Source organism: Phacochoerus africanus, chromosome 3 (assembly GCF_016906955.1).
Source record: "Phacochoerus africanus isolate WHEZ1 chromosome 3, ROS_Pafr_v1, whole genome shotgun sequence".
NCBI classification, from domain to species: domain Eukaryota; kingdom Metazoa; phylum Chordata; class Mammalia; order Artiodactyla; family Suidae; genus Phacochoerus; species Phacochoerus africanus.
The window spans coordinates 61,473,607-61,485,790 of NC_062546.1; the positions used below are offsets into that span (position 1 = coordinate 61,473,607).

At 32.7% G+C, this 12,184-nt stretch overlaps 1 protein-coding gene across 1 annotated transcript in view; it reads left to right on the forward strand.

The window, feature by feature from the left end:
* The window catches only part of SGCZ (sarcoglycan zeta), a 1,009,275-nt gene that overhangs the window by 907,072 nt on the left and 90,019 nt on the right, over positions 1-12,184 (forward strand). The window contains exon 4 of the mRNA XM_047770388.1: positions 903-990. Within this exon, the coding sequence (XP_047626344.1) occupies positions 903-990 (88 nt within the window). The remainder of the gene's footprint in view (positions 1-902; positions 991-12,184) is intronic.

Genomic DNA, 12,184 nt, shown 5'->3' on the forward strand with positions numbered 1-12,184 from the left:
ATAGCCTAATATGTAAGTTCCTCAGACAGTGATAGTGCCCTTCAATACATTATCTTACTGTTAAGTGCTAAATCAGTGATAAAGTAAACATCTAACCAAAGTTGTTTATACCAAAAGAGAAGTTATATTATTTTATACTATATGCCTCCTTTCTTAAATCATCCTATGATTTACGGAGCATTTCTACATGAGGTAGACACGTAAGGTCATATCAATTTTATTACAATGATTTCTTTGTCCATTCAATAAACAGTAAGTGCTTTCCTTCAGCAGTACATGAAGTAGTGGGAATACAATTGTGTACATAAGGCTACCATGATCCCTGCCCCATGGACATATCCTCTTGTGACAGGAACAAATAAAAATCACATAAACACACGCATTAGCAAAATAAACTTGTCTTATGATAAGTGCTTTGAGCAAAATCTATGGAGATTGGGAGTTTGGGGATTGAATGAATCTGTAGTTGCAATGATCAGGGGAAGCACTTCTGAGGAGGTAAATTTAGGCTGAGATCTGAAAGTTTTAAGTTCAGCTTAAACAGTGACTTCCTCATTTGTAGAGGGTCTAAAATATCTCCAAAGGCAGGCATATAAGCCACTAGGAGGGTGAAAAAGAGAAAAGTTAGTAATCAGTAGGGTGGGAAATGCTTGCATCCAATAACTAATTCTTATTTACCAAAATGGAGATATTTCTATTATGTCAAACAGTTTTTGTCAGGCCACCCATATTTTTAAAATTCTGTTCAGCCAATGTTTGGGATGTTAAAATAACTGCCTAATATAAAAGAAAGAAATAGAATTTTGGTAGTACCCAAACAAGTGCCATAGAATTTTATATATCAAATTTTGACCATATTTCTACTTTTTATTTGATTTCTTTATTTTATACGTGTTTCCCAGGATAGTCCACTGGTCTTACAGTCTGACAGGAATGTAACAGTGAATGCAAGAAATCACATGGGGCAGTTAACTGGACAGCTGACAGTAGGTGAGTGCTTTGGGGTAAAAATTGTCCATACCCCTCTTACTCCATTTAAAACTCTGTGCTTGTTTAAATTGGGAAGAGCAAAAGTGTATTATTTCTCTAACATTTATCTAGACATCCCATTACAGCCCATGGTTAGCTTGCACATGATTTGATTTATCATTGGCTAGTTATGGTAATTGTTACTCTTGTCAATTGTTACTCTTGTGAGACTGAATTACATATATTTTGTTGTTATTTCTACTGAATTATGAAATGCACCATTTTTTTCTAACAAATATCTCCCTAGTATATGTTGTTATAGAAAACAGCCTTAAACAAACATGAGCTACAACAACATCTGTCTATATATCCTTTGTTTAAAATTACTAATTACTAATAATTACTAATAAATATTACCTGCTTCTATAAATTAAAAATGATATAATAATTGAATATAAAAAATCTTAGCATTGATCAGTTACTTATAAATATGATACTGAAATTATGTATATTTTAAGCCTATATGCTCTAGAAGTTTAAATGTAAGTTAATGATAAAATATTACTAATATTTTCTCACTTGTGAAAAATTAGAGATTCATATTAGATGGCATTATTATTTAACTTAATTTTTATAAGAAGAAAGAGAAATCAAAACTTGTAATTATGTAAAATAATGCAAAGACTTGATTGTGTATAATTGCTAAAATATTTTTAAAATACTATGTTTTTCTGTGGTGAAATTACTTAGTACTTACTGATATTGTGTGTGTGTGAAAGTATATTATAAATAGTAAATTGCAGTTTTGAGGGCTGAGTTATCCTTATCTTAATGAGAAAGTAATCTTCATTTTAATACAAATGTTTCCACTGTTTCTAATTAAATTACACAAGAATATGATATATGCAATGTGAGATTTATAAATATGCACTTAATTCTGTTTCTAGGTATATGAAACACTTTTTGAAATGTTATTCACTGTAATGAAGCCAAAAGTGACACTTATATTGTGGCAGATATGTGTTTCAAAACAATATAATTACATTTTATTTATAATAGTTAAATTTTATTTTGCATTTTATTTACACTATAAAAGTTGGTCAGTAGGTATCTATGAATTACTGTAATTTGATAATATTTTGTGATATATCAATTACAAAGGGGAGCTATAGGCAAATGGATTAAAAATTAGAGAGAATAAATATGTCTATGGACACAGAACTGATTCAGAAGCACCAGGCGCTTAATTTAAATGTCCATGCTAGTTTACTATTGCTATGCTGGAACTGCAGAAATAGGCCTAACCTGAGCAATTTTCCATATCATAATTTTTTAATGTTGAGAACTCTTTAGCTAGATAGAACTTTATTTTGCATACTGTTCATTAAAAAAAAAAAGAGGTCCTTAATGGAAATGCCAACCTGTAAATTAAATACACAAATACCATATACCAATGTCCACTATCTAACAGAATATAATAGAATCATTGCATAGCTGCTATACTGTCTATAGAGCAAAGTGCTGTTTGATTATATGGGAGGTACTCAAATATCATTTACATTTTGCTGCCTGCTTTCCTGCAGGAAATGTAAAGGCAATAATAGTATTGTGCTTGTGTTTTTAACCAATATTCCAAGCTGAATTTAATGTAGAATCAATATTTGCCAACTAAGGAAAAAGAGAGAGAAAAGCATGAAGAGAAAGAGAAAGGGTGGTGGCTTGGGGAGAAAGATCAAACTTAGTTTTTAAATGAAGTAAATCAGTAAGTTAATGACGCAGTGCCTTACTTGTGTGCATAGAAAAACATTCATTCCAGAGAGGCTTAAACTGAAAATTGTTTAATATCCTGGTCCTCTGGGTGTACCGTTGGTGACCTCCACCTTTTCACTGCTGTGTGTTTTTCAAGAAACATACAAAGAACAAAGGAAGAAATAGATAAAGGGGAGTAGGGTAGGGATAATGTATTCAGATTTGGAGTCAAAACATATGGGATCCTCAAAAAAGAAAGATAGTTATCTCTTGGAGAATCACTTTTCTCATCTCTAAAATAGAAAACAGGACACTTATTTTGAATATCATAAGAACTGGGGCAATTTCAGTGTCTGCAAATGTCAGGCAATTATATTTTGTTCCATTCTTGTTTGGATAACAGTGATTGTAATTTTTGGTATCACTTGAGTTACAATATACTGCTATCATGTGAAAGATCTCATAAGGCTTTTCTAATCAATGTGTCTGGGTTAGTGGGTGAGGAATGCATGTTGGTTATTACACTGTTGCAAAGATATACTAAAAAATACACCACAGAAAGTGTAGCCAATGTGTGGGAAATGTTTTAATCATGTCATGATGAAATTATCTTCAGGTGGAATTTGAAGAGCTAATGGGATGAGTTGAAGCAATGTATTCAAACAGCATTAATTTTTACTATATTGACATAAAGTGACGTTTAAGCCTCTTTCCTATTTCCTTTTTTTCATTCTTTCAGTTTTTGTTTAGGGGCATGGTCTTGATTACAATATAAGCATGACATTATTTTGCAATATTTAAAAATATACTACCACAAAATAGACTAATATTTATTGAAAATAAATTGTTATTCTTCATTCTCTGGTTAAAACAATTCTAATTTCTACCCTAAATCTATCAATCATTGTTAGTTACTGCTGTAGTTGATTCTACAAATGTGACAGACTTTAAATATTTTTCATATTTTCTTTCCATTATCAGTGGGACAAGAAAATTTCCCATATCAATAGCTACTTGTACCATTTTCCTCAAAATCACATATAAGATTGTTCAGCCAAGCAAATATCCACTCCCCTGTACCCTGCCTTCCTATTTCTGTTTACAAGCTTACCTTTCTACTGATACAGTTCTCAGAGATATTGTGTAACCTAAGGCCTGAGCAGAGGTAGTGTATAATTCTAATCCAGACTCAGGCTAAGAATATGAAACCAGGTTATTGTCCAATAAATGCAAAAGAAATATTTGATACATGTTTTAGCTCAGACATAATAAAAACTGAATATAAACATTTTTAGAGTTTAGGTGAATAAAAAAATGACAAATATTTTTTGTGGTGCTTAAATTCCAGGCTTTATGTAAATTTCTGATAATATCCAAAACTTTACTATGAAGTTTAGGACTCTAATTTTTCATGACCTTCATAACATAGAAGATCGATGCACTCAAGATTTCTTCCTACAAATTTCTTTTCTTAGAATAACGTTGAAAATAGAGGTATCAAATTATTTGGGGGATGTGGTTAAAGAAAGTGCAGGATCCCAGAAATTTAGACTCCTCGAAGCAAAAACAAGAACATAATTCTTAGAATCATTCTCCAGATCAAATTTTCTGCTTTTCGGTCTGTAATTATTGTGTTATCAGAACATTCCTTTTTTATATAGGTGACAAAAACAATGTGTTATTTTAGGTGTTATATATTCAAATATGTTGATAGCAAGATATTTTATACTTTTCAGGACATTTCCATTAAGTAACCTTGATAAAATACGTGAATTATACAACAGTATTGTGAAGCTTATTGTACTCTCTTAGAAAACTACTACAATATTGTACATAGATAAAAATCATTTCTTTATGTTAGTATATATTAAATATTGTCTTGTAGTTTTGACATAGACTACTGTTTATAATAATGATAGCTGTTTGCTAATGCTATGTAATTAGATTTGCTAAAAATGTAGCAACCTTGCCTACAATATAATGAGGAAAATTAGTTATCTTTTATTTACCTATAACATTTCATTGATCTATAATAGAAAATATTTAAACTGTTTTCATAGGTAGTTTAAACAATGTAAATGTTGATTTCAGAAAAATTATTGCTTTTCAATAACTCTTAGCCAACTTAAGCTATTAAATTATATTTACTTTTTCTTACCTACAAAGTATTGCGTGTATGATAAAGTAATAGCTAAGAAGTAGTAAGATTTTTTCCCTTCTCTTATACTTTTATCATCAGTCTCTATAGCTGAAGGATAAAAATATAAAGGGAGGATAAACTGAAAAGTTAAACAAGGAATGCTAGTAATGGGTATAGCTGGTTATTGTTTTTTAATTATTTTTGTTCAGTAGCCTCCCTTATTTAAATTTCAGTCACAAACAATGATGTTGGAGAAACCTGGAATGGCTATTAATGTAGTCCTGTGTTGTAAATATGATAAGTTCCCCCCAATGTCATATCTACCATTATCCCAATAAAACATAAAGACTAGTTGTATATTAAAGAACTGTAATGTCATTGTTCTAAAAATTCACTTTGAAAAATGTGCTTAAAATCACCACCTACTGCTTCAAACAAAATCTTGGTTCATCATAATTTTCCTTGTTTATTGCTTAATAAATTTAGGAAAATCAGTTAACTCCTAGGAATTGCTGGCTATCATTGTCAAGATGACTTACTCATCTTTGATATTCTTAATTCCATTTATTAAAAAACTGTGACAAAACCAAATTATATAAAAATCTTAATGACAGCCTATAATTCCTCCTCCTTTTTCTCTCTTCCATACCTCTTCAATGATCAAATGCACGGTTATCTTAAATAAGTACAACTTTAGGGTAATAAGAAAGAATGTCATTTGCAAGCAGTTAAGTACAGTCTTTAATTTAGTGCTAAGTTTCTTTTCACATTTCACATTTGAGGATGAAATATCATGTAATAACGAAAAAGTTATAGCAGCGTCTGCAGCAGCGTTGACTCTGGGTTTCTTCCAAAGTCTGAGCTCTTGCCTTCATCACCTTGAGGGAATTTATTAGGGACTCAGTCAGGAAGTGGTATATATGAACAGCATATGTGCCAAGACAAAGGTGGCAGTATCAGTCTTTTGCTTCTTTCAGGGGTTGTCAGTCAGATACACACTTAAAAATAAAATTATGTTTTATTAATGTCTAGAGAAGATGAGATGCGATCAACAAAGTTACCCATGAGGGTGCTGTAAGGAAAATATTTTTCTTTGATTTATTTTCTTACCATTTTAGAAGTTCCGGTTGTGGCTCAGGAGTAACAAACATAGCAAGCATCCATGAGGATGCGGATTCTATTCCTGAACTCACTCAGTGGGTTAAGGATCTGGTGTTGCCCTGAGCTGAGGTGTAGGTTGCAGACTCAGATTGGATCTGGCATTGCTGTGGCTGTGCTGTAGGCTAGCAGCTGCAGCTCCAATTCCATCCCTAACTTGGGAAATTTCATGTGCTCCAGTTATGGCCCTAAAAAGCAACAGCAACAAAAAATTCTTTCCATTTTGATTCCACATACATGAATAAATCTGTAGGATGAAAGAAATTTTTTTGTTGTTGTTCTTTCTCTATATTTATTTTTTTAATTATTATTTCCCCAATACAATTTCTTTCTACTACAGTACATGTACAGCATTGTGACCCAGTTACACACACATGTATATATTATTTTTCTCACATTATCATCCTCCATCATAAGTGATTAGACATGGTTTCCAGTGCTACACAGCAGTATCTCATTGTTAACCCATTCCAAAGGCAATAGTTTGCATCTGTTAACCCCAAGCTCCCAATCAACCCCACTCCCTCCCCTCCACCTTGGCAACCACAAGCCTATTCTCCAAGTCCATGATTTTCTTTCCTGTGGAAAGGTTCATTTGGGACGAATATTAGATTCCAGATGTAAGTGATATCATATTGTACTTGTCTTTGTCCTTCTGACTTATTTCACTCAGTATCAGAGTCTCTAGTTCCATCCATGTTGCTGCAAATGGCATTATGTCATTCTTTTTTATGGCTGAGTAGTATTCCATCGTGTATATAGACCACATCTTCCTAATCCAATCAATGGTTGATGGACATTTGGGTTGTTTCCATGTCTTGACTATTGTGAATAGTGCTGCAATGAACATGCGGGTGCATGTGTCTTTTTTAAGGAAAGTTTTGTCTGGATATATGCCCAAGAGTGGGGTTGCTGGGTCATAGGGTAGTTCTATGTATAGATTACTAAATTATCTCCATACTGTTCTCCATAGTGACTGTATCAGCTTGTATTCCCACCGACAGGGCAGGAGGGTTCCCGTTTCTCCACAACCCCTCCAGCATTTGTTATTTGTGGACTTATTAATGATGGCCAATCTGACTGGTGTGACGTGGTATCTTATGGTAGTTTTGATTTGCCTTTCTCTAATAATCAGAAATGTTGAGCATTTTTTCATGTGCTTGTTGGCCATCTGTACATCTTCTTTGGAGAATTGACTATTCAGGTCTTTTGCCCATTTTTCCATTGGGTTGTTGGCTTTTTTGCTGTTCTGTAAGTTACTCGTGTATTTTAGAGATGAAGCCCTTGTCAGTTGCATCATTTGAAACATTTTCTCTCATTATGTAAGCTGCCTTTTTGGTTTCTTTTTGGTTTCCTATGCTGTGCAAATCTTGTCCATCTAACTAGATCCCATTGGTTTATTTTTGCTTTTATTTCTGTTGCTTTGGGAGACTGACCTGAGAAAACATTTGCAAGGTTCATGTCAGAGAACCTTTTGCCTGTGTTCTCTTCCAGGAGTTTGATGGTGTCTTGTCTTATGCGTAAGTCTTTAAGCCATTTTGAGTCTATTTTTGTGCATGGCATGAGGGTGTGTTCTAGTTTCATTGATTTGCATGTAGCTGTCCAGGTTTCCCAGCAGTACTTGCTGAAAAAACTGTCTTTTTCCCACTTTATGTTCTTGCCTCCATTGTCAAAGATTAATTGATCATAGGTGTCTGGGTTTATTTCTGGGTTCTCTGTTCTGTTCCATTGGTCTGTCTGTCTGTTTTGGTGCCAATACCACACTGTCTTGATGACTGTGGCTTTGTAATATGGCCTGAAGTCTGAGAGAGTTATGCTTCCTGCTTGGTTTTTGTTCCTCAGAACTGCATTGGCAATTCTGGGTCTTTTGCGGTTCCAAATAAATTTTTGGATTGTTTGTTCTAGTTCTTTGAAAAATGTCATGGTTCATTTGATAGGGATTGCATTGAATCTGTAGATTGCTTTGGGTAGGATGGCCATTTTTACAATATTAATTTTTCCAACCCAGGAGCATGGAATAGCTTTCCATTTCTTTACATCTTCTTTATTTTCCTTGATAAATGTTTTATAGTTCTAGACATATAAGTCTTTTACCTCCTTGGTCAAGTGTATTCCCAGGTATTTGATTTTTGGGGGTGCAATTTTAAAAGGTATTGTATTTTTGTATGCCATTTCTAATATTTCATTGTTAGTATACAGAAATGCGACTGGTTTCTGAATGTTAATCTTATATCCTGCTACTTTGCTGAATTTGTTGATCAGTTCAAGTAGTTTTTTGGGTGGCGTCCTTCTGGTTTTCTATATATAGTATCATGTCATCTGCATACAGTGACAGTTTTACCTCTTCTCTTCCTATTTGGATGCCCTTTATTTCTTCTGTTTTTCTGATTGCTGTGGCTAGGACTTCCAATACCAGTTCAACTTTAAATAAGTGTTTCTGAGTCTACTACTGCACACAACAGGATTGGTTGACACATGCATTTTATCCTCCACTATATGTTGCAAGATCATTTGTCTTAAACTTTTCCAAAAATATTTGCTAGCTACTGATCATGGCAAAATAAAAACTCAGCAATGCAAGCAGTGAGCAAAAATCACAAAATGTTAAAGAAACTGTTACCATTAAGAATTTAATATATATTAATGCATATTAGATTGTTGGAACCACTGAGTGTGTCCATAATGTTCCACAAACTTCATCTGTATATCTTAAGATTTCACAAAAAGAGACACAAACCATGCTTGCTAGAAAGTCATTTTTATTTAAACTAATTACTAAGAAATGTTATATAAAACCAAAAAAATCAGAGCATAAGTTCAATTAAAATTATTTTTAAAATATAGGAATATGTGGATTTTTACTAATAATATTATGAAGATAATCATGTGAATTATATAATTCATTAGAATGTTGTAAGGAAGAGTATGTTCACCTAGAAATCATAATTTACTCAGAAACTAGTTTTAGAAGGAAATTATATTTTATAGTTAAATGCATGGATTCTGAAGCCAGCTATATCCTACATGTTTCACTTTCCAACTCCACGAAATTATGACAGTTACCCTGGGTATCCTTTCCAGACTTCTGTGGGAATAATACAAGTACTCATTGAGTAGATGTGAAAATCAAATAGTGAATATATGTGAAGTTCTTGGAACACTTCCTTGGAGCATAGTATGCATTATGTATATGTTAGTAATGATAATTTTTATTAGACCTACATGCAAATAATTCTGTACATTTGACCAAGCCTCTGGGTTTTATTTTATCTATAAAATGAATATTATATGAGATTGTTTCCATGGTTCTTTCCTGTTCCAAGTCTAAAAATGAAAAATTTTTTTTTTATATTCAAAGGAAGAAATTAGTTGATAAAACCGCTGGTCTATTGAATTCCTCATATTCCACAACTTCTCACAAAAATGACATCTAATTGGATTTTTGACATTTGGCCCCCAATTATAAGTACATATTTTTCACTTAAAATGAAGAATATCAATAAGCACAACTAAATCAGCATTATTGTTAAGTTTTGATTCATTTAGTAAATTGTGGCTTATAAAAAAAAAGTGTTTTTTAATGAAAGCTAACCCATAAAATATTTCAACAAGTCCAATCAGCTTATTTTTGTCAATACTAAATATTAGCATGTTTTGTCCCTAAATGAATGGAGAAAAATGTAGATGAGGGTTTTGTAATAAATATTTAAAGACCCCTAAATTGACATGTAATCCTACATTAAAGCAATTACTGTGAACACCTGGGAATCACTTAATTGACTACAGATGGTGTGGGACATAAAAAGTAGAAGGTTACAGATTATTCTCATGTACTAAATTTATGTTTTTTGTCTGACTCATTTTTTTTAACTTAGAGAATACTGTAATAGTCTGGAACAACTTAATAAGGATGCATATTTTTTGTAGAATAGGCTGCACAAATCTTGAAAAACAGATCAACTTAACACAGGATTAATATTGCACATATGTTTTAAATGATTATATACACTTGATTTTTTAGTTCATTAATATTAATTTGTTCATATTATTTAGTTTAATATTAATTAAACAGTTAGGGGAAACAGTACATTGAAGTATATGCCTGTGATTTTAGGAAATATGTGGCATTCTCTGAAATTAGGATCCCAAATCAAGGTAATTCATCTATAAAGGCATAATGCCTGAAGGGAAGATAATAATGTACGTGTTTTGAAAAGTTATATCACACAAGTATTTTATATCACCTGTTAAAATCCTGAATCATTACCCTACCTTTATTGAAGTTACTATTTTTGATTATCTTAAAAAGAGAAAAATGCATTATCTCAAATATTTAATTTAAATCTCAAATATTTGTGTATTTAGGCATGCAGAGTCAAGGCATACCAAGAATTTTTCTTCCTGGAGGACCTAGACCAATTTCTGAAATGAATGGTTTGGCTAGTCATGTCCAACCTCTGCTGGCCTCTGCCCCTCCCTTCAGGTACCCGATGCCTTAGTCTGGGATCAGTCATTGTAATTCTCATAGGCCATGTCTGCTTAACAGTGCTCTGCCTTTGGTTCTAAGACCATCCCTGCAAGATGTTGGTGTATACTACTCAAAACAATAGGTAGCTCATCTGTGAGAATTATCAGTGGACACCAATGCTTTGTTTGACAGGAAAATATCTTTGAACTTTCTCTCTTTCCAGAAAAATATATATTTCAAAATATGGACTTTGGTGATAATAACTTTAGTTGTCAAAGAAATATATCTAGGAGTTCCCATCATGGCTCAGTGGAAATTAATCTGACTAGCATCCATAAGGGTGCAGGTTTGATCCCTGGACTCATTCAGTGGGTTAAGGATCTGGTGTTGCCATGAGCTGTGGTGTAGGTCACAAACATGGCTCAGATCTGGCATTGCTGTGGCTGTGGCATAGGCCAGGGGCTGCAGCTCTAATTTGACCCCTAGCCTGGGAACTTCCATATGCCATAGGTGCAGCCCTAAAAAGATTTAAAAGAAAGAAAGAAAGAAAGAAAGAAAGAAAGAAAGAAAGAAAGAAAGAAAGAAAGAAAGAAAGAAAGAAAGAAAGAAAGAAAGAAAGAAAGAAAGAAAGAAAGAAACATATCTAGTCTTCAGCCTGTAGAAATGAGAGTGAGAGGATAAGATGAAATATGGTTATTCTGTTAATATTAATGTTGTAGAAGTGGCAGACTCCTCCATCTTAGCACTACCCATGCCAATCATCTCCTTATTTAATGATAAAAGGAGATCATTACATATGTTTTCAATAAATATAATACGAGAACTCATTAAGTGTTTCTAACTTGGTAGTACCAAGGAATGCCTGCCATTTTATTTATTCTATTGTTACATAAAATTCTTTAAAATATGCTATAACTATAGCTCAGTGTTTAAATTTTAATATGAGAATATTGTAATGAAATAAAAATGATATATTACAGAGTTCATTAAAAGATAAAGATAGTATAAAGTAAACAAAATATCAAAAGGGTGGTTTCCACCTTGATATTTTAGATACTTCATTAGCTATATGACTTACCTGGAATTAATGAGTTTATAGTTTATACACTGAGCCAAGCTTTATTTTTAATGAGGCTCCATTTGTGGGACCTCAGAACTGCAGGTATATTTGACTTTTGTATATAATTGACTTATTGAACATTCAATTTTGTGTTGGCTTTAAAGAAACTTGTCTTTGGGTATTTGGTTAAAGGGGCATACTGTTCACAAATGTAAGGTTATGAGACTAATTATCAGAAAACATCTGGTGTTATGAAGCCAAATACAATTTAAGGGTCCATATGTATATAGGAGATTATTTACTTCAGTATTAAAGGCCTTAGATGACATCAGAGCCAAACCCAGACTACTAAAGAATAGTAATCACCCTGTCACGGAATAGAGGGAGTTAGACCATTTGAGGCCATTACTTATGGTGGTCTAGGTCTATTAACTACATTAGCTTTTTTTCTCTTAAATTTCACTTTGGATTATGCATCTATTTTTATCTGTACTTTGGAGAACTTTCAAGTTAGATAATGCATACATCTGAAAAATAAAGCACAGCGGGAATAGAAAATTGAGTATAGGGAGAGGGGAAAAAATAAAACAGAGCAATTCTTCTATTTATAAGTATTTATTGGTCTCCTGACAATACATTC